At 40.9% G+C, this 27,930-nt stretch overlaps 2 protein-coding genes across 10 annotated transcripts in view; one reads left to right on the top strand and one right to left on the bottom strand.

The window, feature by feature from the left end:
• The window catches only part of rfx2 (regulatory factor X, 2 (influences HLA class II expression)), a 34,420-nt gene extending 27,763 nt beyond the window's left edge, over window positions 1–6,657 (top strand). For all 7 annotated transcript variants that reach the window (XM_037115555.1, XM_037115558.1, XM_037115553.1 and 4 more), the window contains 7 exons: window positions 117–268; window positions 1,516–1,613; window positions 1,836–1,985; window positions 2,115–2,323; window positions 2,449–2,602; window positions 2,695–2,737; window positions 3,974–6,657. In XM_037115555.1, coding sequence (XP_036971450.1) covers window positions 117–268; window positions 1,516–1,613; window positions 1,836–1,985; window positions 2,115–2,323; window positions 2,449–2,602; window positions 2,695–2,737; window positions 3,974–4,095 — 928 coding nt within the window. In that variant the 3' untranslated portion in view covers window positions 4,096–6,657. The remainder of the gene's footprint in view (window positions 1–116; window positions 269–1,515; window positions 1,614–1,835; window positions 1,986–2,114; window positions 2,324–2,448; window positions 2,603–2,694; window positions 2,738–3,973) is intronic.
• Window positions 6,656–27,930, bottom strand: part of fcho1 (FCH and mu domain containing endocytic adaptor 1) — a 60,215-nt gene continuing 38,940 nt past the window's right edge. For all 3 annotated transcript variants that reach the window (XM_037115548.1, XM_037115547.1, XM_037115550.1), the window contains 20 exons: window positions 26,165–26,263; window positions 25,226–25,322; window positions 24,812–24,929; window positions 24,636–24,660; window positions 22,544–22,604; window positions 19,814–20,007; window positions 19,450–19,474; window positions 19,236–19,292; window positions 17,987–18,038; window positions 17,397–17,521; window positions 15,593–16,699; window positions 14,188–14,294; window positions 13,639–13,831; window positions 12,608–12,722; window positions 12,360–12,515; window positions 12,143–12,275; window positions 11,519–11,715; window positions 9,749–9,813; window positions 7,853–8,020; window positions 6,656–7,241 (listed from right to left, as the gene is read on the bottom strand). In XM_037115548.1, coding sequence (XP_036971443.1) covers window positions 7,213–7,241; window positions 7,853–8,020; window positions 9,749–9,813; window positions 11,519–11,715; window positions 12,143–12,275; window positions 12,360–12,515; window positions 12,608–12,722; window positions 13,639–13,831; window positions 14,188–14,294; window positions 15,593–16,699; window positions 17,397–17,521; window positions 17,987–18,038; window positions 19,236–19,292; window positions 19,450–19,474; window positions 19,814–20,007; window positions 22,544–22,604; window positions 24,636–24,660; window positions 24,812–24,929; window positions 25,226–25,322; window positions 26,165–26,263 — 3,123 coding nt within the window. In that variant the 3' untranslated portion in view covers window positions 6,656–7,212. The remainder of the gene's footprint in view (window positions 7,242–7,852; window positions 8,021–9,748; window positions 9,814–11,518; window positions 11,716–12,142; window positions 12,276–12,359; window positions 12,516–12,607; window positions 12,723–13,638; window positions 13,832–14,187; window positions 14,295–15,592; window positions 16,700–17,396; window positions 17,522–17,986; window positions 18,039–19,235; window positions 19,293–19,449; window positions 19,475–19,813; window positions 20,008–22,543; window positions 22,605–24,635; window positions 24,661–24,811; window positions 24,930–25,225; window positions 25,323–26,164; window positions 26,264–27,930) is intronic.

Here is a 27,930-nt window from a genome sequence, read left to right as displayed (position 1 = left end):
AATATTCTATTTCATCAATTTGTCAAAAACCATTATCTTTTATCGGACTACTCAGTTGAGGATAGTTTTATTTACAGTTTGGGTCTGTGTTTTTTTCCCCTCCTGTCTGTGTTTAGTGATGATGACCTGGAGGGTATGATCCCTAGAGAGAAGCTGGTGGCTCTGTGTAAATATGAACCGGTCAGACTATGGATGAGGAGCTGTGACCACATCCTCTACCAGGCTCTGGTAGAGATCCTCATCCCTGATGTGCTACGTCCTGTTCCTAGTCAGTACTACTGATATTTTTAATTCACCATGATTTTGATAAGATACAGCTCTGATTCTTAAAAAAATGACACTGTGTAAAACATGAGTAGAAACAGAATACAATAATTTGATTACCAGCTGTGTTTACCAACAATGGTTTTACACAGTATTCTCGAGCCCATGTAGTAATATCTTTTATACAATCAAGTGGTTCACAAAGTGGTAAACCTCGCCCCATCCTTGCTTGTGAATTACTTCATCGTGATACAATCACAACTCACCATTTGCGCAACTCTCCCAGTCTTTTACCCGTGTCCTAACCTGTGTTCCTGGCACTAAATTCAGAATAAGCATTTATTTACTAAACGACTGAACTTATTGTCTTTGCACAGTTTTTCAATTAAATATCTGTCTAAAAAAGAATCCGAAGATTAACACATTCTGTTTTATTAATGTTTTACGGTGTCACAACTGTTTTGGAATCACATTGATGCACACAATAATGACAGCAATACAGCATTATGTGTTTTATATACTACCACCCCATGCTTATGTTTTATGTTTATGCATTACCAACTGAAAAGCAAGCTGCATCTTACTGACATAATCTCATGAACATGATGTCAGGGCTCCCTGTAACATCAACATTTTTGAAGCAGAGCATCTATTATTCAGCAGGCACATGATTAATATAGTTAAGATTTTGTTTGAATTGCACACTTTCTGTATGCGTTAAATATGCGTTGGCAGCTCATTTCATTGCTTCCAACCGTCTCTTTTATCACTTTATTAAACGTCAGTACAGCTGATCTCCAAACAGACGATGGCTGCTGTTAAACATACTATGAGCCGAAATAATAAAAGTCCTTACTTCTTGACATTTGAGGAAAATAATACAGCCCTAAATATTATGACATGACCTATGTGTTTAGAGAAATATGATGGTAATATACGGTGGAATTTTTACTTTACAAATTCAAGACACGGCAGATTCACACATGATTCATGGATATACAGATTGCTAGAGGTCACCAGGTAATATTAGTCCCCATGCAAATCCTGCTTTAGTAATACACTGACACCACATTCAACCTCACATTCAGGGATTTTGCCTTTTATTCTGTTTCAGGACCACTTGAGTCTTCTGTGTTTCAGTCGGCTGTGTAAAAAGCAAATACAGAAGACTCAAGTGGTCACAGTGCTTGTTAAATGTACAGTTAAATGTAGTGAGGTCAGTTTGTAATCCAGGCTGCTCTGTTTCCTCAGGCACTCTCACTCAGGCCATCCGTAATTTTGCCAAGAGTCTGGAGGGCTGGCTGACTAACGCCATGACCAACTTTCCTCAAGAGATTATCCGCACCAAGGTAACAACCAAACCTCTGATCACCCTTTTCAAATTAAAAAAATATGGAAATTATGATATTATAATGTGTCTCTAGTGTGCAGAAAATGCAGTTTTTATGTTAATTTTGTAAAGTTTCTCACTCGTATGTCAGCAAATCTTGTGCATTTATGAATTGTTGCTCTTTCCAAGAGTGACACCATTTTTTAGGCTCTATCATGGATCTTCTGTCACTGTGTTGTAGGTGGCGGTGGTCAGTGCCTTTGCCCAGACACTGAGACGTTACACCAGTCTGAACCACCTGGCCCAGGCAGCCCGCGCTGTCCTCCAGAACACCTCCCAGATCAACCAGATGCTTTCTGACCTAAACCGTGTGGACTTTGCTAATGTTCAGGTAAACCTGTCTGAAAGCTTCATGTTGCACAAGACTTGTTTATGTCTACTCTCTCTGTGTTTTCCACCTCTGGCTGTGCATTATGTTTTCTTGCTGAATGTGTTTTGATGTGTTCGCTGTGTGTTACAGGAGCAGGCATCCTGGGTGTGTCAGTGTGATGAGAGCGTGGTTCAGCGCCTGGAGCAGGACTTCAAGGTCACCCTGCAGCAGCAGAGCTCTCTGGACCAGTGGGCTACCTGGCTGGACAATGTGGTCTCTCAGGTCCTGAAGCCTCACCAGGGCAGCCCCAGCTTCCCCAAAGCTGCACGCCAGTTCCTGCTCAAATGGTCCTTTTATAGGTATGAGGGGAGAATAGTGAGGCTGTGTACTGATAAAATCACTCCATCAGTCTGGTTTATTTTCTTAATTAAGCACTTGTGTTGGTTTAGCTGTCTGACATCTGTTTTCTTTTTTCTTCCTGTAGCTCCATGGTGATCAGAGACCTGACCCTGCGTAGTGCAGCCAGTTTTGGCTCTTTCCACCTGATTCGCCTGCTGTATGATGAGTACATGTTCTACCTGGTCGAACATCGTGTGGCTCAGGCTACTGGAGAAACTCCCATCGCTGTCATGGGAGAGGTACGAACGAAGATATTCAAATCTGCTCCAGTTGCTCAAATCATGTTAAAATAATGTTGTTCACTAATTTTCTCTTGTCTCTTGAATCACAGTTCAGTGACCTGAGTTCTATGATGCCATCACTAATGGAAAAAGGTATGAATATTATTTACAGTGCTAATTTTGATTATGTCTGGTTACGTGCAAGCTAACTGGCTCTCATTTTTTCACAAAAACTAAAACATGTAAAAGCCAAAAGTCAACACTGTGTTAGTTCATCTCTCAATACCTTCTGAGCCCAGTCTGTCACCCAAAGCACCTGAATTCTTAGTCAGTCTGTCTAACAGATGTCTGTGTGGCCTGCACTCTATAGTTCCTATTCCTCTGTTCTACAGAGCTTCATTATTTTTCAAAAAGTATAAACAAAAAACACATCAATGACCTTTGTAATGCACTGCAGTTTATTTTGCGTCGATCCCACATTCACCATCCTGCCGCTTGAAATACTCACTAGCACAAATTATGGCTGGAAATAGTTCTCAGCAAATAAAACAACCTTCTCCTGTTTGAGTAACATTTGTATTTAATGAAATTACTGAGCCCATTTTAACCCTTTTAATGGTCTCGTGGTAGAGCATATTTTAAACTCTAAACACTAATATCTTGTGAAAAGTTGATGACCACGTGTCGCACACTGTTGTGCCAGAAAGTTCCCACAGTGCACTGTTGTCTGTAGTGTTTGTCTTGTCTGAATGCTCTATCAAGAGGTACCGATCAGATTAAAAAGCATTCACAAGTAACAAACTTTATCACTTTGAATGTTGAATAACTTGTTCTGTACTGTATGCAGTTGGAATTGGCTCACAAAGTTCAATGTTGCAGGGCACACCAAGATAAAGTTGACACTGTTTTGTCAATAATTACATAACAAACATTACATTAAAAGTTTTGCATGTTGGTACAGTCAATAATTTAAATTCAGGTACAAAGTCTGGCTGATAAATCTAAAATACTACAGAGGATGAGTAAGGGTTTTCAAATCATTGACTTTCTTTCTTTTCACTCTTCACAACTTCCCAACTGTTTGGAATCAGGGTTGTGGAAATGTCAAGTACAAAATATGATTAAATTAATTGCAGCGGTTCAACAAAGCCAAACTTGAGCACAAAGACAACAAAAACCCCTTTGATCAGTAGTGGCTGTGTAGCTTCTGCCAAAATAGTGTGTCTAGACTGAAGTATAAAGGAAACACAAACGCACACACAGACACAAAAGTCAGCGTTGGTTTGTAGAAAATCACATGAAGAGGATCTTAAGTGGCGTAAATTTAACCTACAGTTACACACTGTTGGGACAGATTAGTGTTGAGACTCTCTCCTCCTGTGTCACTAGATGCGTCCTTCTCTGATGAGATGAGCGACCTGGGCAGTGATGCTGATGCGTCCAGAGGGCCGACCGAACCGGCCGTAAAGAGAGAGAGGATTGAAATGAGCCACCCTCTGCAGGAGATGTAAGTCGAGTGTGAGCAGGACCAGACTGATCGCCACAAGGACCAGAGTCTCTCCCTAAAAACGACACAGCGGCTTTCAACCCCAAGCACGCTGCGTCCTTCTGCAGTCAGCGTGTGCAATGTACATAAAGAAGAACGTAGCAGTGTCAGTCCTCCCCTCACTAGGACGATAATCTTTCTCCCAGGAAACTCACACATCTGTTTTTGTTTTTGTTTTTTTGTCCTTTACTCACAGGGGTGTAACACAGATCTGATTTTCTTTCCCTTTTTGTTGCAACTGTGAATGACTTTGTGCAGTACCTTTTTATTGGATGTGTAACTCTGAGTGTTGGTGTGTGGTATTTGTGATTCTTCTCTCCCTCCCCCCCCCCCCCATTTATCTAGCTGTGCCATAGTGTCATTTGAGTGCCTTAGATCTAACTATAAAATCCACCACTACAGATGTCTATCTGTCCCTCAGCTGTGCCTCTACCGCAGTATGAATGTATCATCTCCAAACCTCAGACATTCGAAGCACCTTTAACATTGATTAGGTGTAGGTGTGTACACTCCTTGTTGCCTCTGCTGCAGCTCGCAGCAACTCGAACACACACACATAAAAAAGATAAAAACATGCAACCTATTGACCCAAAGGACCTTTCCCTTGTTGTTCCCACCAGCTCTGCCATAGTCATGGCTCTGTTAGGGCCTTGTAATCCAAAAGGCAGGGAACTCTCTACGTTACCTGTGTAACATGTGGGTTTGTTTACCTCAATAGATGTTATATGCTCCGTTCAGCGCAGATGACACGAGGCAAGTATTAGAAGATGTAGCCACTGTTGGAGTTTGTGTCTCCCACTCCTGTTTCCTCTCATGTAAATAGAGCACACAAATGATCTCAGTCCAGTGCTTTAAGGATTTCATTTCACTTCGTTCAGTGAAAGAAATTCAGAGCACTCAAGTTAATAGACCGGAGCGGCCATTTTCCTTTGACGTCTCGCTCAAGAGCACAAATGCTGCGATAATTTTACGCTGCTGTGTTCCAGTTTGCAAGTTGTATAACATTAGTAAATCTGACAAAACTTCCTGATTGATCAGCATCTGACAAGACAATTGTGATAGTTAAAAATGAACTCCTTGCACTGGTGTACCTAAGAATAGCCTACATTTTACTTTACTTTCATAACACATGATGTAAATGACTGTAAAAGGAAGAAATGTGCAGATGAATGTATTTATTCATTTAAATCACAATATATACAACAAGAAATCCCAATAACCTCAGGTGTGAAAATAAGTTACAAAGAGCTGACAGACTCAAACAAAAAGCCTTTTAGTAAGCTGTCTAAGCTGTAGTTTTAAAGCGTCTTACTGGCTATACATGTGGTGCTTGTGGAAGTATCTGGGGAGCTGCAGTGTTTTTTTGTTTATACATTTTTCAAATCTGACCTGCTGAACACCAGGCACACCGGTGCGTCCAGTGAACATTATTTAGCCATACTTGACAGATTTTTAGGAGGCCTGGAATTGCAACCTGGAACACGGCAGTACGACATTTGAGCTACCCACAATGAGTGTGAGGAAAGTGGCCGCCGCACGACTATGGTCTATGGAGATGGGATGTAAAAACTTGAACTGGAATCTCATCTGCCTCATTTTGTGATACAAAGTGGTTGTACATTTCATCCAAAACAGGATAAATCAACACATTAGTGCAGTTTAAAACCAAAACCCTGAACACAAACAGAGGATATTGTTGGCGTCTGAACCAGCACACGCTCCCTGACGTCAGATACTTTGACCTCATGCTGTTACTCAGATTAAAGACTTATGTTCTGTTTGAATTAGATAGAAAAAGAATTTGGGGAACTTGTCCATAATAAATTATATATATATGATATATATCTTTGTATGATGTAGAACGTGTGTGCTCTGTGGCCTTCGGTCTTTGCCTAATCTCTCCTCACACTGTACTCGGTTGATAGCGTAACAGAAGAAAGTGCTTTGATGTGTAATTGATTAGCCTGGCGTGTGTGATGAATTTGTTTCCAATCTCAATTGTTTAATGTATGAAACATGCTTATTACTGTGGTGCTACTGCACCTGAGTAAGCTTTTAAACTGTCACGAGAGAAATTTCTATTTATATGAACTGTTCTGAATTGATTGACATCAGTTTTGTGTTGAAATTGATTTGTTTCTCCCTCCTCCTCCTCCCCCTCTCAGATTATTTTGTTGTAGCGAAGAGAATCCTCGAGCTCGAGTTATTTAAGGCTTTTTGTAACTTGTGCCTGTCACAGTAATTTGCCTTCAAATACTTTGGGGAAAAAAGTAATTTCTGTGTGTAATTTGTAATGTTTTGTAAGGCTGTTTTAGATTTTTGGCGGAGGATTATTTTTTATTATTGAACTAGATTTGGTTCTTCTTACAAGTATACTGAACCCTTATTTTTGTGCATTTTTAAACCTGTTCTTGACTACACTTTAACTAGCCTAAGGACAGATTATGGTCTGTAATAAACTGCATAGTTCAGCTGTATTTTGTACTTGGTCACAATGTGTAATAAATAAATTGGTGTAAACCAAAAATGTTTGAGCACATTTATTTTTATCAAATATCAACATCACAAAACCTCTATTTGGAACAAACAGCAGATTTACAAACAGTTTTTTTTTTCTAAGGTTTGGTAGAAGATCATTGCTCACAAATGACTCGTTCAATCCTGTAAGATTCTCTAAAGATTTCTTCCATACAGTATGTACATAATTTAAAAATCCTAGATTCCATTACAACTCATTTCCAGACAGAAATATGTTTAACTTCATTCAGATGTTTTCTTTTCTCTGATTCAGGAGAGGTTTTCTATGTAGCTTAGTTTGCAGCTTCAGAACACGATGAGGAGACTGAATAGAAAAAGTTTCCCTCTAGATGAAGGCAAGACGACTGAGTGTACAACACACAACTTAAATTAGAGGAAAAGAAGAAAAGGCTTGGTCCTAAGAGAGCAGGACACCTTCAGAAGTAAGTGCACATCGTTCTTCAAGGTGCCTCGTCTTCAGTTTCATGTCTTACCACGGATCATCTCTCCCCCTCCTCCGTCCAGCTGTCGGGTCAGGAAAAAGTCCAATGATCCTTCACACGATTCACAAGGAGCAGCCGGCCATGTACTTCCCTGACAAACACATGACAAAAGATCAATGTACAAAAAGGAAATGCACCGCCCAAGTAAGCTGAAGTCGACATGACGCGCAAAGGTTCCAGCTACATTACTTAGTGCAACTGAAGAACCAACTTAGAGTATTGAGTTAAACCACTACACTGCCTACACAAATTGATCTGAAGATGAACATGTTTTCATCAAAATGAAGCAGTGAATTTCGTGACCGATCATGCAGGTCTGTCTGTTTTGTGTTTCATGCACGCCAATTTGCAAACAAGGTTTTAAAACTTGGGAGGACACTGTGGATACCTTTGAAAAAACAGCATTTTATTCTTCTGAAGCCAGTTGCCTGAATTCTTTTGTTAACACTATATGATGTTGAAAGGTGATATATGAATCAAGTATAATCAAAATCAGACCAGTTAACTTCTGGTCAGTTTACTCACTGATGGAGCACTGGAGGACATTTCATAAAAACATTTAGCGCCTGTCCGTCACCATAAACATCAACTACAAGAATTCTTACTATGAGACCCCTGTTTACATTTACATTTCTACACATACGAGGATAAATACACATGTACTGCAACAATTAAATAAAGTGAGAGTGTTCAGTGTCTCACCTGTGGCAAATCTTTTCTTGACCAGTGACATGCGGTAGCGGCTTCCCACCAGCTCCACGTCCATGCCCGACAGCGAGGCCCCGGAGCCCACAAACTGGACAGCCAGGCTGGGTGGAGGGCCGCGGGGAACCTCCAGGCACTGCCAGCTGGCACACAGAGTCCCTGAGCCTGGGACACACAAACGTGGGAGATATTCTTACAAATCTTGTCAAATCGCTTACAAAAAAACAAAAAAACACCAGGTTTGCATCTTGGCAGACAGAAAACTGGTTAATAAGGGGTCTTAGGCAGGTTAAAATGGACAGCTGAGAGTCATGGATGAATGGATAAATATTCAGCTTCTCGACTGAAGGAAGAGGAGGAGAAACACTCCACATCGTCAATCACGCAAGCATGTCGAACAAACACTGTAAAAGGACAAAACTTCATTGAGAATGTGTTCTACAGTTTTAGATTTCATTCAACAAGCCCATTGTAATGCCAGTGTAATGAAAAGAAGATCCCACAGGTAATGATAATGACAAACTTACTGTCTAACAGTAATGACAGTCCCAAAAAAAACAAGTTCGTCAAAATAGTCACTTTGACATCATAAAGTAATAACTTAGTATCTCAACAGATGAGCTAGCAACAGTAGTGACAACACATTTGAAATATTTTCTTTTTTGACATACACAAGTCATTAATTTGAAAGAGTTTCCAATTATTTGGGGAAAATGTCTCATTATTTTAAGACGCTTCCTCATTATAACTTTCTAACAAGAATGACTGAGTGAAAATGGGCTTCCATCTTCATGTTCATGAATGTATTATATGAGATAGAAACACGCAGCCTGAAGAAATACGAGGAGAAAAGCTGTTAAACTCAGGATGAGCCACCGTGCTGCTGTCTTTTTCAGCCACCACCAGGGCTGACAAATGCAAGCGCTCTGGCGTAAAAGACATCCAGTAAAATACATAAATTACTGACTCAACACCGCCAGACATTATTCATGTTGAAGCAGCTTTTTGAACAGTTTAGCGGTAGAGAAATGTGCAGGAAAACAGTATTTTCAGAGAGTGCAGGGAGGAGTTATAGTGACCTTTTGATGCTTTGTCACAGGCTCATAAACCAGAGAAGTCCTCCAACTATAAAGGTTTTCAGCCTTTAACTTCCCATTCATCACTGACAGCTATGAATAGTCTCTCTTTCTCTGTTCTCCAGGCCTGTGGCTTCACATCGAGGTAATAATATATCATTAGATGAATAAAGGAATAAAATAAAAAGAGGAAATGTGGGCGTCTGGTACAAAGAAGCACACAGGTGAAGGAAACCTTGAGCTCAGATTTGATTTAATCCTTGAATTAAAGTCACGAACGCCTCTATTATGAGCCGCCTCGTATCCGCACACCGCGAAGGTCATGAAATAAGGGCAACAATCAGCTTGACACTAAATTAAAGAGGAAGATTTCATGTTTGTCTCTGTGTCAGCTGAGCATTCAGGAGCACCTCCACTTGCTCATTTTGCTCACCTCCACCTCAAGGCTGACGAGAGCAGCTGCCACCTTCAAATGCTAATTCTGCTGTTAAAAAGAAATGATACGCCCTCAGACTTCAGCTTTTTGAAGAGAAGGATGTGGAGTGCAGAGATCTCTTTACGTAACTCTTAATCACTCGTCTCTACATCTGCGTGACATGATGTGTAGAGGTGAGCTCAGCTAGAAGGAGATGAATCTCAATGAAAAGGCAAATTTTAAGTTGACAGACATGAAACAAGCTGAGGCTGCGAGTTAGATGTTGAGTTTGTCTCGTTTTGCTCCAGTGAGCTCCATTTTCTTATTAAACTTTCCCTTTTTTCAATGAAGCCTAACACAATTAAAAAAGAGAGAGAGATTGGCGTCAGCAGCAGAACTGACCTTTGCTGTGATTGGTCGGGGAGAGGTTGGGGAGTTTCCACAGCAGCCGTCTTTCTTCAGCGTTCCTGCAGAGGAGAAACAAACAGTCACTGAGGCCCAGCCTGCTTCTCACTCTCCAAACTTTCCTCCTCTTATCCAGAACAAGTCATGCTGAAATTCTTAAATGCCTTGTAACCAGCGATTAGCAACATTCCTGTTATTTTTAGTGCTGAACCAACAGTCATTGTCATTATTGATTAATTTGGTTATTGTTTTTGCGATTAAATCTGCTACAAGGAACTTTAATTTAGTTGATTCTGTGGACAAAAGTGGCAGGAGCACCACCATCTGGTGTCGAGGGATCTTGATCTGGCTGGCACGAGCATTTGTCTTGAAAGCACATGTTTCTGTCATACCATTGTTCTTTTTTTTTAAACACAGCTGTTTGCAGGATGCATTGCTGAGGGCTGAAATGATATCAGACTGTCACTTAACGATTACTGTGGCCAATTCACGATATTATCACCATGTTAACTTTGTTTATTGTGTGTTTTGTCTGCATTTTGTCAATTCAACCATAAATGTCTTTTGATTGGAAATGATTTTACACAATAATGAGCAGCAGCAACACACCAGACCCAAGCCACACACCTTTTTCTTCTTCTGTTTCCGACAGCCATTATGATATCAACATCAATATCAATATCTAACTTTCTAAATATCACGATTGTTGTCCATACCGGTTACTCGGCAGAAAAAAAAAACGATTTTGTCACTGGTGGTGTCGTTTGCTCATGCAGGTCGTACAGAGGAAACCGCAGACTGTCTCCTAAGCAGATAAAAAACTTCTTGTAGTATGTTTGATTAGATAGTGATGTACTGTGAAATGTCAGAAAATAAAAAAAAATCATCCTGACTTGTGATTCTCTTTTAGTGAAATTTGTTAGATTGCTGTGAAATTTGCTACAAATGTTCCCGTCCCTCTCAGGTTGAACTGTTTTCACTTCGATGATCCTCTGACTTCTCCACCAGCATCATCATCAGGTCAGACTTTATTATTTGAAGGTATACTGGTGCTGAAACAATTGGTCACTTAATTGATTTGACTATTAATAGAAAATTTACATTTAACAATCTTTAAAAGTCCATTTTTAAGATAAAGTTTCACCGTTTCAGTGTTTCCTTCTTCTATGATAATAAACTCAATATCTTTTTTTTTCCATTTTGGACTGTTGGTTGGATAAAACAAGACATCTGAATACGTCACTTTGGGCTCTGAGAAACTGTGATGGGCAATTTTCAGATTTTCAGTGCAGGCATTTTTTTTTTAGAACTGGTCAATCAACAGAGTGATCAACAGTTGTATTGGTAGTGGAAACTAACACGAGCTGCAGCTATCAAAATATCATTTATACCAACAGGTATCATTCATTTGTTAAAACCCCCTTTAAAGTGAAATGAGATTTTTCATTTTCCCCTATATAGAGGCAAATAAATATTCACAGAGATTTGTCCTACATCTTGAGTAATTTTCCGTTCATTAGTCTCCTCCCTCTGACCCTCTTTCTATTCTTCCCAGCAACTCTGAAGTCAATAACAGCCCTACTGCTCACATATTATGATTACATGGTTCATTTGTGATTCTATTCGTGCCTGACAATAATCGTGTTGACAACATTTATCAAGCAAATAACAGGGCAGGCTCTCGCTGAACCAGTTATAAGTGACTGACAGTTAACAATCCGCTGAAACCGCTCATTATCCCTCCATCACCACACCACCACTGCTCACCAGGAGGCGGGCGGCTGGCACTGCAGGTCTGTGGCAGTGTGGTCTAATGGCAGCAGCACCTGCACTGCAGTGAGCTGGGTGGAGGGAGCGGTGGCGGGGCAACAGTGGTAATCCAGGGACACCCGGGTCACCGTGCCGCTGCGCTGACACTCCGCAGAGAGCAGGAGAGGAGCCCGACCCGGGTCCTGAGAAGACACCTGAGAGAACAACAGAGACTTTTTACAGCAAAGATCTGGAGTCATCTCAAGTTCATTCAACTCAAAGATTGAGTTCAAAGTCTGGTAATTGGTTACTTCATGATCAAAAAAGTTTTCAAGAAAGTACTGTGTAGTTTGGTACCAAGCTCAGGGAAAATAGAGATGTTGTTGAGCTGATATGCTTCCAGTTAAAAGGGTTACACAGAGAAGCTTCCATAACATGGAGAAATTAGATTTTTTTTCTATAAGGAAACATAAAATGGCTTTAATTAAGAAATTAGGGACCTGTTAAATAAAGCACCAGTGTTGAATGTTTATTAAATACTTGCATTTAACTGTAGGACTGATAAACAAGGTCAGACAACATATCAAAGTATCCAAGATAAGCAGAAAATATCAGCCATGGAGGCTGATTCTGAATCCTGACCTGATATTTGAGCAGGCCGACGTTATAGTACGAGGCCTGAGGGTTGAGTTCAGCTTCTCTCTGCAGGTAGAGCTGCAGAGCCTGCATGTTAAACCAGAAGTCTCTGGTGTCTGGGTCACTCTGAGATGGATCACTGCACAGACACAGAGGCGGGATATTTTAGGAGCGCACACAGTCAATAACACAGATTGAATTAAGAACACGGAGAGCAGCGGACCTGTAGAGCAGCTTTTGATTTGGCAGGAAGTGATCGATCCTCGAGATGTTGACCAGCCTGAAGCTGAGCACGGGGACGTTGGGGTTGGCTGTGAAAATGCGAGTGATGCCTGCAGGGAAGGACATCGTCAGGTCGCCCGTGATCTTCACCAGACATCTGGAGGAAGAAAGAGACAAAATGTTGAGATAAGTCCTGCAGCTCGTTTTTGTTTTCGGTGATTTGTTTCTCGGAAGAGGCTTCATGCTGACCGGTTGTGCTGTCCGCCTTTGAAGTAGGCGTTGATATATTCTGTTATGGCTGCTGCCACCGGCCAGGCCTCCTGTGTGCTGAGGGAGATGGGACTTGGTCCTCGTGACAGGTGCACTGCGGAGAACAAATGTACTAAGTCACGCCTTTCATACGAGTTTATATAATATAAAACTACCACCGGTAGTCAATAAGCTAAGCACTAACACTGGGGGAAAAAAAGGGGGAAACAGCTAGCGTGACTGTCTGAGGGTGACAAAATTCCAACACATCTTTTTGTTTAATGCTGCGTTTAACAGGCAGATGACAGATGGTCAAGACGGAATGGGAAAGACAAACAATTCAACATAAAAGCAGGAGTGGTAAAAATGAAATATGCATGACGATATGTTTGTATAGTTTACAAATAATGAGATATAATATCTTAAATACAATAACACGTCTATTATTCTATGCAATCCTTCTAGTGATGCATGTAGAATCTAGCTTACTCTTAATATCCTTTTGTAAACTTAATATGTAAGTTTATTCAATCATTTCCCACATGGGTAGTGAAAGAAGAGCTGAAAAAACCCAAATCCTCCATGTTTTCACCTCTGTGAGGGAGATATGTGATATCTGATTGTAACTTTTACTGCCCCACTATCGTCCAATAAAATGTCATCCTGTTAGCCAAGTACAATCTGTCTGAATTGATGAGAAAGGGTACAAAAACCAAAGTGTATAAAAGAAAATTTGCAAAATGTGTTGGACTTTCTTATGAGTACAAGCATTTCAGGTTTTTGTATGGTAGCTAAGCTAGCCGTCTCCTGGCTGTGGCTTAATTTTTATCATACAGACATGACAGTGGCATCACTCTTTTACAGCTCTTCATTCTTGTGCACATAAGCGTATTTCCCAAACTTTTGAAAGATTTCTTTAAGTTCTATTCATCCATCTCTCTCGCTTGCCAGATGCTCACTTCAACAGAAATGACACCACTACTTTCAAACCTCCTCCCTAAAGTGTAATTTGTTTATGTTCTGAGGCATACACTGTCTTTGTGGGTGGTCCTGGTGCTGGTAAGGCAGTGGTGATGCTTGTCCTGCCCGAGCAGGACTGGGTGCCCGGTTCTGACCCCAGTCGCTGTCCTTGGCCTGAGGCCCCCACTCACTGGGGCTGGAGGAGGAGGAGGAGGTGAGGGAGGGGCTGGGCTCCGGCAGCGGGGAGGAGCACAGAGAGCGAGACTGAAACAGACAGGAACAAAACTGGGTCAGCATTGGCACCAGTTTCTTACAGATGATGCCCCAAAGTCAATTTGGATGTCCAATTTGGACATTTCAGAGAACAAAATCAGAAAGGTTACAGTATAACAAGATTGTTACATTAAAAACATCATACTTCAAATGTGCCTACAGAGAACCATCATCTGCCATCACTGTGACAGCTGATTTCTATAAATAATTCTATAACTAAAACACTAATTATTCAAAAACGGCAAATCTAAAACCAATCTAATGAAGTTAGAATCATAAAAATCTCAGAGTTTTAAAAGAAAATGAATTCATTAATTAGCTGAGCTGTAATCACGACCAATACTCACTCTCTCACAGCCGCTCAGTCGGCCTGATGTTCTCTTGGCTCGGGCCGCTCTCGGAGGAGCAGCTGCGACCACTTCAGTCGTGTCCTGTCTGAAGTTGTGCTTGGACCCTTACAAAGACACAGACACACAAAGTGACTCAAAGTGGATCTGAATCACAAAGTGAAACAAGATTATAAAGAGACAGACATCCTTTAAAATCAGTCAGAAGCCGTGTTCAGAACAGACAGAGATGAACAAGACTCACTGCCAAAGCAAGCTGGCAGAAAAATGACACTATCTGTGTTGGTTTAATTATGGGATTTAGCAGCTGAATATTCATCACAGAGATTTTCCTCTTCAATGAGAAAGAAGCAGAAATCTTGCCTCACTTGTGCTCACATAAAGAGCCACGTTTCATTCATTTGTCTGATTCAGTGATAATACGACATGAATTCTACCAGAAGTTTGAGATAAAAAGTCAGCAGAAAGTATTAACAGTGTGTGACTGTACTGCAGCTAATGATTATTTTCCTTAATTTTCCAGTAACACTTTTGGATTAATGATGAATCGTTTATGGTTTATATCAGAAGAAATAACCAAAAATCACAAGTTCCTTCAGCCCCAGCTGACATATTCAAATCCCTTGTTTCTCCAACAATCAATCCAAAATGCAAAGATATTCAGTCAGCTATTTGCACTGTGGCTCTGACCAGGACAACGACTCCACTGACTCCACTGACTCCACTGCAGCAGGCAGGGACATGACAGGCATGAAGCAGCAGATGAGCTTGAGGGAGTCCGACATCAACAGCGGGTGAAAATGATGTGTAGTGCAGGAATATCTTCATATCTTACAGTTGTACGATTTGAGGATATTTTTTCAAACATTGAGTGATTTTGGAGATTTTGTCGAGATTTATTTAGTTTGTGTTTAATGATGAGTCAACGAGGGAATTGAGGTTGTTTTTGTCAGGACAAAAATTCAATTGACTTGTGTACAGTTTTACTTTTATGTTAAATAAGGAAAATAGGTGTAAATATATTTCCTATCTTGATATTTTGTAAGTTTATTTTCTTTTACTTAAAAGACAAAGTAGCAAGCAAGTTGTTGCGCTCATTTTCCAGCTGAAACTAAAGGGGCTATTGGACTGTCGCCTCTTCCAATATAAAGTGGTATTATGAGGCAGGACGGGCTGGTGCTAGCTGGTTAGCATGCTAACTCCAGTAGACATCTCTGCAACACTGGACATCTTTGACAAAATATCAACACTGTTGTTTCTTCATACTCTGTTGATGATGTTAGATCAGTTTTTGAGTGTTTTTAGCTATATTTCTGGTTGGATATTACAAATTGCCCCTTTAAATACACTAATTACTACAGTAAATGAATAAGATGGCCATGTTTCATCTTCAACAAGAACTTACCCTTGTGTGAGCTGACACTGCATGATATCTGTGTGTTCAGATCCAGGCAGTCCTGATCTTTGTCTGTGGAAAAACACAGATCCTCCTGTGGTCCTGAATGCCTCGTGAGTGGAGGGGCGTTCCTACGTGGCTCACTCTCTGATGATCTGTGTTTCCTCCTCTCTCCTCCTCCTCCTCCTCCTCCTCCTCCTCCATCTCCTTTTCCTCCTCCTTCCTGTGTTTTAGAGCTGATCAGCGCTCCAGAGGTGCTTTCATTAAACGGGTTGTGGACAGAGTTCCAGTGCAGCAGCTCCTTCTTGGACTGGGCTGAGGGCAAAGAGCCGGAGTTAACATCAAGCCCCAGCCTACCGCTACTGGTAGAGCCAATGCCACTGCTGCCGCCGCTGCCGTGTGGAGGGATTAACCCAGCTGCTGCAGCCAGCGATGACTGGTGGGTCGGGCTGCCGATCATTGTGATCGCAAATGGGTCATCTGAAGTTACAGGAGGTGGGAGACTCCTGTCTCGTTTCCTGTCTCTGTCTTTACGATTAGAGGAGGATGAAGAGGAGGAGGAGGATGATGTTGGGAGTGTCTTGGTGTCGGCGAGAGTCATGGTGAATGGGTCCCCTCGTACCTCTATCCCTCTGCCCTCCTGGCTCTGGCGAGGCGGTGGGCGCGTCCAGGCGTCAGACAGGTTTAAAGTCTCCTGGGTGACAGTCCTCTCAAACGCAGCGAGGAAGGGGTCCTCAGGAGGGATGTGTTTGCAGTTCCACACCGATGACTCCATCTCACTTGGAGGGAGGGACTGAGAGAAGGCAGGGAAACGCATGGATGAGGGGTCGATATCTGGGGGGACACGAGAGGGACGTGACAGCGCGATGGACCAGGCGCTCGCAGGGTCTTCCTGTGGGTGAGGACTCCGACCAGGGGAGGGGTCCCGGAAAACAGAGAGGAAAGGGTCCACAGGTCGTCCAAGTGTTTGTGTCTGTTCTTTACTCTGCGAAACAGGGGGCCAAGCTGCCCAACCCACCGGATCAGGGGACGGCCCGAGGGGCTGATGGGAAGGCGAGTCCAAGCCAGAGTCTTCGACGTTCTCTGGAGAGGAGGAGTCGGACGAGAAGGCGGCATCTGACACACACACATTGAACACAGGTAACAGGATATTAATACAGGCCAAAGGTTATTGTTAACAATGGGGCACACGAAATGTAACAACACTTTGCTGATCTGCTGCTAAAAAAAAAGAAAAAAAAAATCCGCCTCAACTTACCTTGTTGGCCCAAATATAACACAATATGTTTTCCTTAGTTACAATCAGAGAGCTGGTTATCAACAAGACACGAGCCAGCCAGCCTCAGTCAGCTACAGTCTCCCTCATAGTCTTTCATTTGTTACCTGCAGTCTCTCTCATTTCTCCCTCCAACACTGCCTGTGGCCACACATATCAGGTCCCTTCCTATAAACATATTCCAATCTTTAGATCCTTGTTAAATCGCCCAGCTCCTCCAGTCGCCTTAGGGAGGCTTGGAGGAAGGAAATTGGTTCTTAGATATCTGATACATTTTGAGATGAGGGAGTGTGGAAGATTTAAAGTGTTCCATTAATATAAGACTACAGTTAGTGCAGTTTGAACTCAGACTCATCTTTTCTGTCCAACAGCCTGGTGATGCTAAGGACATGTACCTGACATGATTGTGTCCCCCTTACTTTATAAACGCACATTTTTGTAAAAAAAAAAAGAAAGAAAAAAAAGTATGCTTTGAAGAATAATTTGCACAAAGAAATTTTCGCTTAAGAGAATGCTTAATACAACAACAGGTCTTACATTCAGAGGCACCAAAGGCACTCTGCTCTCTGAGCTGCTCTCGACCATCAAAGCTTTTGGACTTGAAGGCCGATTCCAACGGTGGACCGAACAGACTGTCTGAACCCGACGCCGTCGAACTCAACCTGGTGTAAAACAAGCAGGGAGAGGGAGAAAATCAGTGAGAGCGGAGGAGTGATCGGCAAGGAGAGGTAATAAAGGGAAGAAAAGTGAGAACAGAAGAGTGGGTGTAAGTGAGAGAAGAGAAAATTGAGGGATTGTGGAGGAAAAATGAACAGTGCAAAATGGGGATGAATGATTAAACTAGTTTTCCTGTTTGTGAAAAGATGTAATTTCAGCTGAAGTTAGAATTGAAGTGTAAGAATACATTAAACGTTAATGCTCTAAGCTGCAGGGGAGCTGAAGGAAGAGGAAAGAACAGTGAAGGAAATTATATGAAGAGGTTAAGACAAGGAGAAAAAACACAAAACAAGGATGACGAAAACCTGAAGATCTCAAACTGCTGAAAAGGTCAGTGATGACGCAATTCAACCTCTAACTATCTCTCTGCACAGCTTAGGGACAGATAGCAGATATGAAGGGTATCTCACCTGCTGTGATCAGGACTGGAGGTGGACCTGCGTAGGCCCTCCTGCTCTCCATCTACAGAGACCACACACACACACAATGACACACACACATACACACACACACACACACACGCGCACACACACACACACACACAGTCAGAACTAATCAGCAGCACAGAGGTGGCAAAGATCGAGTGAGATAGGATGGCATGAGGGAAAACCCATCAGCCATTACCTTCTCTGTGATAAATACCAGCAATTAGCCGGGTCTCCCTCGGCCTCAGCTGCTGTCACTGCAGAGTGACTGCTTTAATCAGATGCTCATCGTTAATCCTGCCACCTCTGGATTTAAGGGAGACAGACTCCTCGCTGCTGTGAGGCAGCAGGTTGTAGCCTCCCTCTCCAGCCAGACTAACAGCTAACGAACCTGTTGGTGATGAAACATGCTTCGGAGCACGAGCTCAGTGCTCCGTGTGACTAATGGAGGATGGCCGCTCATGCAAGGTCAGCCAATGAAGAGATTTGTCGTCTAGAGGGGAACACGGGGCTAAACATGCTAGAGGTGGAGAAATGCTGCACAGGACGGAACCACTCTAATCCTACAAATCAGGCAATTCCTTTTCAAATACAACACAAGATGAATGAAAGGATATTCATTTAATTTACAGGTGTAAATACACAACATGACAGACCATACTGCTGGATAATTGATGATAATCTTGCCTTTAAAAATTAAGGCTGCAACTAACAAATCATTTCAGATTAATCTACTGATGATGTCTTTGATAATCACTTCATATTTATATACTATAAAATGTTGTAAAGATGATCAAATCACTAATTAATGATCAAAATAGTTGCAGTCATTTTCTTTTGATTAATCTGTCAATTAATTAATCATTTCATGCAAACAGAGACGTTTCTAGATAAATACATATAGACATCAAAATAAATATTAAAAGGGCTCTGTGGAACTCCTGTACTGTGGTTGAAGATGCTTGAGGATTTATTTAAGCGGACTCTATTTCTAAACTAAAAATTAGCTAATGTTGCCCTCTGTTCGCAGAGAGAGGTACTGAGACAAGGCAGTCGAAAACCTGCAAAAAGTCACATCTTTTGGACTGTCACAGAAAATCAAACTCAAGTCCTAGACAAGGAAATCCACAGGCCAGCAGCATTAAAACAGACTTCCACAAACTTGTACAAGCAACTCTGCAAGTCTCAAGTTTCACATCATGTCAACAGATTCATAGATTTAAGTCAGACTCACCCCTGTGGGGGGCACCCTCGCCCTCTTCTGAGCGACCTCCAGCAGTACTCGAGTGTCCTGCAGTGGCACAAATGAAAGACAACAGCTTCATAAATCTGCGCTATAAGATGCCGCACAAAGACTTCATCATTTCTTGTGGTTAAAGACATTTGTTGCACGTTAACAAGCACCAAAAATTAACCAAAAATGTTCAAACACATTTGAATGAACTTACTTGAGAGATGACGCTTGATAGACACCTGAAAGTAAAGAGAGGGGGACAGATTTGGTCAAAACAAAGGACATGTGAAGGACAGCTGGTTCCTACTGATGAGGGGGAAGAATCATATCAATAATATTATTAATATCCTCTGTTCGTTCATTAAAGAGTTAAGCTTAGATTTTAGTGTGAAGTTTAATTATGGATCTTGGGGTGAAGGTACTTGGTGAATAATGTTAAAGCAAGGACTGAAACTAGCTCATCTGCTTTTAGAAAAATTACCAGAGGTTTTTTTTTCTTCAGAAAAATATTCATATATTTAACAGAATAATCAAAGACATACAGAACATGAAAGAAAAAAAAACACAACAAGTTCAACCTGTTGCCGTGCCCCCCTGTTTGGCGGCAGTGTGAGCGCCCCTATGGTGGCCTTCAGCTCTTTCTCGGTGGCAGCAGAGCTGCTGCGATTGCTGCTGGCGACCGGTCTGATCTGGATGTGGAACTTCTTCGGTTCCTCGTCATCAAAGTCCGAGTCACTGGAGTAAAAGTTGTTCTCCTTCTCCTCAGAGCAGCGTACAGACAGAGAGGATGGTCAAGGAGTACAAGCTCATGCTGTAAACGGGATGAAATGTGATGCTGGTGCACATCACTGACTCTGTGCAGCATGTGTCTGCAAGCACTCAATATTATTTTTTATAAAAATCTTAATCCATTCACACGTTGAACTGTTTGTAATGAATGAAGATACCAGATGTGTAACATTCATTGCTATTAGGATTCAGCTTTCTTCATCGCATTTTTCTATCAAAACAAAAAAAAGAAAGACAAGTGTCGGGTGCAGAGCCAGACCAGAGAAGAACAAAAACTGGAGTCAAGCTGGATGTCTAATCATTGGATGAGTAGTTTACTGACCTCTGAGATTAATTTAACACTTTGGGGTTAAAAGTGGATTCATTTTCACTCCTGTTTATCAACCTGACTGCAGCAGTGATCCGCAGAGGTGGCTTCCATTATCATATTTTGACTGCTGACTTCAGGTCAAGGAGAAATGCAATTTACTTTTGCACAGTGCACAGTTATCTGGCTGTCTGGGGGCGAGTAACGGGAACATAACACAAACGATCCTGCAGTCAAGTCTGATGTAACTCCGGCACATATGTTCAAGGATGAGGTGTTTGGCCCAAATATATACATAGTAAGTTTTTTTATATTCACATTACATTCCTCATTTGCCTAGTGTCATTTCCACTCTCTGACTGCCTCCTGAACATTATGAAGACAAAAAAAACCCAATTTAAATATTGCTGGAAACATTTAGGACATGTGAGGATTAAGGAAGTATACAACTCAACAAAATATATCACAAAGCTCTAGTCATTTGTAGACATTTAAATGCAGAATTCCTTCATATTTTATCTTTTATACCCTTAATAAGAGCACTATTAAAAAATAAAATGAATATGAGACCAGAGAATTCATGGGATTACGTCACAAACCAGCACGTGCATTGTTTTATTACCCCGGCACATCTGCGAATATTACTATTTGGACAAAGGCTGTGACAGTCATGAAGATTAAAGAAAATAACTTTGATTCAGTGTAATATTAAATCAGGACAGCAGAGAACAAACTGCAGGCAGAGTGCAGAGCAACACAGGCTCTGCAGTCTGTGCGGGCGGTGAGGTTTGCAGAGCTTCAAACAGCCGAACTGCCACTTCCTGCTGCACCATCAGCCCCAACCAAACTCCCCCTTCCTCCTCATTTGGGCTATGCTGCATGGGGAGGTGTCTGGCTTTTAATGTAAGGTGTGTGCATGTCTTGTATTTATAAAATTAGGAGAGCAGCTCGGGGCCTCAGTGGGGGAGGACAAAGTGAGGAATAATCACGACAGACATTAAGTGGTAGGCTATGAGGACAATTCCTTCATGTCCCATGCTGACAGACGGCAGGCTTTAGCTCGTGTCATTTAATGAGAGGAGTGCTTTAAGTCATTTGTGCTGAATAAAGGGACACATATCTCTGAAGTTGTCTGGCTCTGCAGCTAATGAGGCCGTGAATGAAGCCGACAGTGTGAACAAATTGGTTAAACTCCACCTCTCACCTCTGACCTTGTGATTATGCTTCATTTAAAACTATCTCCGTCTCACTTAGGGGCCTTCGTAGAGACTGCTCACATGGGGTATAATATGTCACAAACTGCATTTTTCATCTGAGGAAGTTAATTTTGTGATGAAACTGTAAGATCTGGGCGTTGCAGCTGAAGTGATGTGATGTGATGAATTTAATGAGGGCTCCAGCAGTTCTTTTTACAGCTTTGCCTCACACTCTGTTTCTTTTCAAGTGGCTCGGTACTATCAACGAGTAAAAATACCAAATATGAACTGAATACAACTTCAGAAAAGGGATGAGTTGCTCACACGTCTCTGGTTTAAGTATGTGAATATCTGTACTTTTTAAAACTATTTTTGGAGAGCTTTAGTTTTTATGCACGTATCAGTGAGTCAACAGTAGAAAGATGGCAGCTTTCACATGACCAGAAAGATGGGAAATGACAACAGAGTTCCAGGTTGTGGGTCATGCTCAATGGTGGTTATCAAGCTGCTTCTAAATAATGTGGTGTAAGTCATCACCCATGATGGGCATTTGTTACTATTTGTTAACATTTTAAAGACTAAATAACACATTGAAAATACAGTGACCATAACAAAGTATTCATCAATTCACGATAGTTTCATGATTTGATGTTGGACCTTAGTTTTTTAATTCTTAATCACTGGGTTATTCTTTTTATTTTATCAATTCTATTGATTGTATTTATCTTCTTTATATATTTTGTTGTTGTAATAAAATGACAAAAAATAATGTGCATGTTGTATAAAAGGCACTATATAAATCAAGCTGAGTTATTGTTTTACAACTATAAATCAAAGTGGATCTAATGTGGCCTTTTTCACACTGATCACCAGAAAAGGGAATAAAATTGATTTCTGCACATAAAACACTTTTATAAGGTACTGTGTACAAAAAAAAAATTAGCAGATCAAACTCTGTCATGATATTTTATGGCGCGAGTATCCTGGTGGCATATACGTGAGCAGAAAAAGGATATCATTCTGTGTGCTGTCAGCTCGGATGACGAATCCCTCATCGTCTACTTCCAGGGGTGAATTCTATATGAATGGGAACACATGTGCACATACACATATACACACACACACAGGAGAAAGAGAGGGAGTCGGACACCAGCTGGGTCAGCAACACTGAGCCAAATGGCACTTGAGCCACATATCTGACACACAGAAGTGCTTTGTCATACTGTGATACTCAGCAATGCAGCCTACATGTTCCACTGAGAGCTTTCTCTCAGAGTGTGTGAGTATAAAAAAAGACCCTTCAAAAAGGCATGAGTGTGAGTCAGTGACTTAACTGCTACAACTGTTAAACATGTTATTACAAACAGGTCAAAGGAAGCTATCGAGACACGACGTGTGGACACATTTCAGCTGTCATTTCCTGTAGTCGTATGATCTTCAAAATAAGAGACATAAGGAAGGCCAGACTTACGATCCAGCCAACGTGGGGACAAGTTATTTTTAGACCCACTGTGGACGTACACAGATGGCATTTGATTAGATCTGATTTCAGTAAACAGATGATGAGTGTAACTGGAGCTTGTGATATTTATTTTCAGTCATAAACATAACCAATCAGTGCATGCACGATAGTGTGATTGGACTATTTAAGTCACATTAATTAAACAATTATAGCTCAAATTGATTTAAGGAAACTGTTATTGATATTTACATAACATTTCAAATTTACAAACAATGTGACAATGTGAAGGAGATGAACCTGCAGACGTTGGTTCCCTGCTTCACAGAGCTTTACAGCAAGTTTAAACTCATTGTTTAGCAGTCTGGCTACCTGCTTGAAGCCAAACTACAGGCAGACACATCAAAGGCTAAGCTGGTCAGCAGAGTAACCAACAACTGCTGCTCATTGCAAATTGCTAGCCTTGGCTGTAGCCAAGGAGAGGCGTTCAGAAAGACAGGAAGGAGTCGGAAATCAGCAGCGTGGAACTGGAACATTTTCATATCTTATTCAGTGAACTGAGGATTTATCTAAGACTATTTTGGTGAGTTTTCTTAAATTTTTGTTGAGTTTGACTGAAGTATGTTTTATGATACATTAATGAGGTAAATAAGCTCCTCTTTGTTAGATAAATGAGGGAAACTTTAATCCAGAAGGTGTTCAGTGGTATTTATAGCTTTAGTCATTAAAATAGTTACAAGAGTATTTAATTTCTTGATATTTTATGAGTTTATTATGTTCATCTATTTTGCTAATAGCAATAGAAGGCTTGTAAAGTGTCACGCCTGCCCTGGCAAAAATCTCCTAGCTGAAACTCGCCTCTTGTGGTTAGGTGATTTGCATGCTAACTTCAGTAGACATTTCTGCAACAACATGAATAGATGCCTTCGACATAACGTAAACACTGTCGTTTATTCAAACTCTGTTTATAATTTTAGTTCATTTTCTTAATGCTTTAAACTAAAAGTCTGGCCCATCATTTAAATTACTCCTTAAATTTCCAGCTAGTATTTTATAATTTGAAACTTACTTTTCTTTAAATAAAAACGTTTAATCTAGAGGGTGAATGGATATTGGGAGTGCATGTCTACTCTTATGTAAGTGTCCTCTGCTAACATTACTAATATCTGTCACACTAAAGTCAGAAATGTAATGCCCTTGAAGGTGTAAAATAGCAGCACCGGTGGCTCTGTGATCTGCTGTTTACTCTCTACTTCCACATCACTATGTCAGAAGGTTTTCTGGCAGCTCTCATACACACTCTCTCATACACCACTTGCACACAGACATACTCAAACACACACTCTCATGGAGCTACGCAGTTGCCATCGGCTGCCAAAGTATCTCTGAAACCTCTTCTAAGAAGTACAGGAATAAACCTGGGAAACCCCACACCGTCAGTCATGTCATTATCACACAGTGATTTCCCACTCACCCTTCTTCCACAAACCACACACATGATTCTGTTTTCATCCCCCAGAAAACACACACTCTTCTCACTGCATTTGCCTGCAGGGATAACTGCAGCTTTAGGAGTCAGACAGGCCTGTTAACTGAGTCGAAGGTTTCAGAGCTGGAATGTTTGGGTGTGAATTACGTCTGATACTCACCAGTGCCTCCGTCACTGCAGAGTCTCTGCAAATACAGAAAACACATAGATGTATTTTCATTATTCAGTAGGGACTCTGACAGAGGTCAGTGGCAAAAGATGAAGATCCACATTCAGTTTCTGAAGTTCAGGTTTACAGATGACAGTAAATTGTCTTTTATGTGTGTGTGCACTCACGTAGAGTCTGGCTCCTTGTCTCTCTTGCCCAGACCAGGGATCCTGAAAGCTTTTGCCCGACTCTTCTTCCCACCTTCAGGTACCAAAGCTGTCATGTACTCCTCAAAACCAACCAGAGCTGCAGACAACAGGCAGATGTGCTATCCATATAAAATATATATCAATATGAATAAATCACACACACACACACACACACACACACACACACACACACACACACAAAAACACACTTCCACTCACTCGCTGTTGTATTTTGTCACTACGATTTTTTCCACCTCTACAATACAGTATTTAGTGTGGGTGTTTTCATATTGCTGCTGCAATGCAAGATGCTCAAGTTGTGTGTTTATGCATGTATTTCACTCCTACTGGAAACAAGCCAAAAGCTCATTCTGGTGAGCTTCCTTTACGTACCTGGCCTGTCTTTGCCCGTTCCCTTCTGCTCTGCAAATTTCTGGATGAGGTTATCGATGCCGATGTTTTCCACATTCTGCTTGAATTCCTCGTGAACCTATGGCAGAGGAAAACAGAAGGATTACTCAGTCTCTTAGTCCCAAAAGCAATTTATATGAGAAAAAAGTGTCACGAAAAATATTGATCATGTTCCAAATGTTATCACTTTTAATGGTAAAATATGAATTACTTGTGTTGTAATGGAGCCCAAGAGGATGTAAAGATGCATCTCACTTTATGTACAAGACTTAAAATTAGTTTTCTGATCTCAAGTGTACTGTTGGTGGACACCAGCGTTAAAATGTTGTGTTGCATTAAAGTTTTTAGTTGTACAAAACTTTTGAATGCCCTAAGCAGACACTAGAGCCCCAGGAAATTATAATAATGTTGTTAACTGGGGTCTCATGACAATACTATTGACCGTCTTCCTCTGCAAAACAACAAGGGATAAAGAAGTCTTTTTCTAATCATTTTATTTTTTACTTAAGAAAAAATATTTAGAATGGCTGTTCCGGATGTCATTTTTCAAATTTTGAGGCCTCACTGAGAATTATCCACAAATATTTTAAGCTTCATACTTTCCTAAAACTTGCTATCACTATTTTCTTGTGTACTTATATAATAATATACGTCTAGATGATGACAGGACGGGAGGCATCAGCTGCTGTGTCACCATCCCTCATCAAAGCCCTGTGCTTGTGGGACCGCACTTGTGCCCACAGAGCCGAAATCTCACTTTCATGGATGGTTTTCCGGATACTGTTCCGTACATCCGCATCATGTCCAGGCACCTCGTTATGATGTGCGTGGGTTTTAAGACCAATTATAAAAAGTGTTCTGTGTTTGGAGAGTACAGACATAGTGTTCTTTGTCATCAGACCCATGTTGACTACAACATACCTGTCCCACTTGAACGTGGGTGTCTTCGATGGAGTGGGAGTAACCTTTAATCAGCTGCTTCATCTGCCGCAGGTGGGCCTCCTCGATCTCTTGAAACTTCTGCTCACATAAACATGCACATGCACCCACATCAAAGAAAAAAGAAACCGTTATCATATGAATCCTCAAAACTCCACTGTTGTTTAATTTATCTTTCTCTGTGGGCTGAAATCTTTCGCTGACCTTTTGTGGTGATTAAATCCTTTCAAAACCAAGCAAGCAACATCAGCACTGAGATCTGCTATTAAACACAGCTGTTACTTGAAGATGCAGTTCCGGTACTTTAGTTTTTTATTTTTTCAACACAATGATACCATAAAATGTGTTTACAGAACTAAGATTTTGAGTTCCATTATATGTGCCATTTATCTCTAATCACAAATATCACTGATAGGATGTTGTCAGTACAGTTTGATTTTGTGTTTATTTTCTGGTTTTGTGTTTATGTCTTGCTCGTTTGTCTTTTGGCATGTGTTTCGTTTATATTTAATGCTGTTTGTTTCCGATCTTCTATCTTAATTCACTGTATCTGCAGAATGGTTTGAGACTCGGGATCGTTCAGAGACCAGCAGAATCCCATAAAATAGGTACTAAAGTGAAAACAGCCTTTAAAATGAGATCTGAAGATTCAGCCACAGAGAGGCAGTCAGCCAGCAGAAGAGGCTCCAGATTGCGTGATCTTTAAACCAGTGATAATTCCAAAGGATTTAGATTTTAAGTTTGATCCTGCTCTCTGTTCGGCTAGCTCATTTATCTCTGTCTGGTTCAGGGGGATTGTCTTGATATACTGCCACTGGCTTTTGTTTGTGAAGAGAGTGTGTGAGAGTCTTGCCAGTTTCTTTCCTCCACTGGGCAAAATCTGGGCAGACAGAGCAAACGAGATGAAAATGAGAAAAGAAAGAGAAAAAGATTCTCAACTTACTCTGCAACTGCTGTAAACTCACAACAGGGCACTTCATTCCCACCTGTCCTGCGCCACAACTCCAAGTTTTACTGTAAACTCGTACAATTAGATAAGTCTGAATAGAAACATCTTTCCTACCTGAAACTTGAAAGTGTTTTACGATATTTCAATATCTGATACCACCATGTTGGAGTTGTTCCAAGAACATCATAATCAGTGTAACTCCAGGACGATTATTTCAATTAACGAAAAAATGTTGTTGCAGTCCATGATGCTTTTGGAGATGTTACAATTAAGATATGACTTAGCTCACTGAGAAAATTGCATTTAATTTTCACTGAAAAAAATAAAACGATTGATGTGATATATGCCTGGTCTGTACCAAACAAGCATATTCCCTTACATCTGATTTGTATTTCATCGCTGTAGCACCCCAACGTTTTATTTATGTCTCACTATATATATATGTTGTGACACATTTGACCTTTAACAAAACCTGCAACTCCTTCGATTTGGATATTGCATGTGGTGTATAAAAAGTGAGTGCATTTTCTTTCCCTTTTTTGTGTGATCTGCAACAGAGAATATACTCATAACATGCAATAATGTGTAGCAAGAATTTTGATCTCTCTTGTGATCGCCTCGAACTTCACATACGATAAAAAAGTAGCTTAGTCTCTTATTTACTGATCTGCATTTTCTTCTCCGATCTTTTGACACATTTTTTTCTCCCAGGTTCCACATACCCCTTCATAATAATGAGTAGATCTTCCCACTTAATGCTATTAGAAGAGAAAACTGCTCACTAGAATTTCAGTCATCA

The sequence above is a fragment of the Acanthopagrus latus genome, chromosome 11 (assembly GCF_904848185.1).
Source record: "Acanthopagrus latus isolate v.2019 chromosome 11, fAcaLat1.1, whole genome shotgun sequence".
Classification (NCBI taxonomy): domain Eukaryota; kingdom Metazoa; phylum Chordata; class Actinopteri; order Spariformes; family Sparidae; genus Acanthopagrus; species Acanthopagrus latus.
This window is presented reverse-complemented; position numbering and strand designations above follow the sequence as displayed.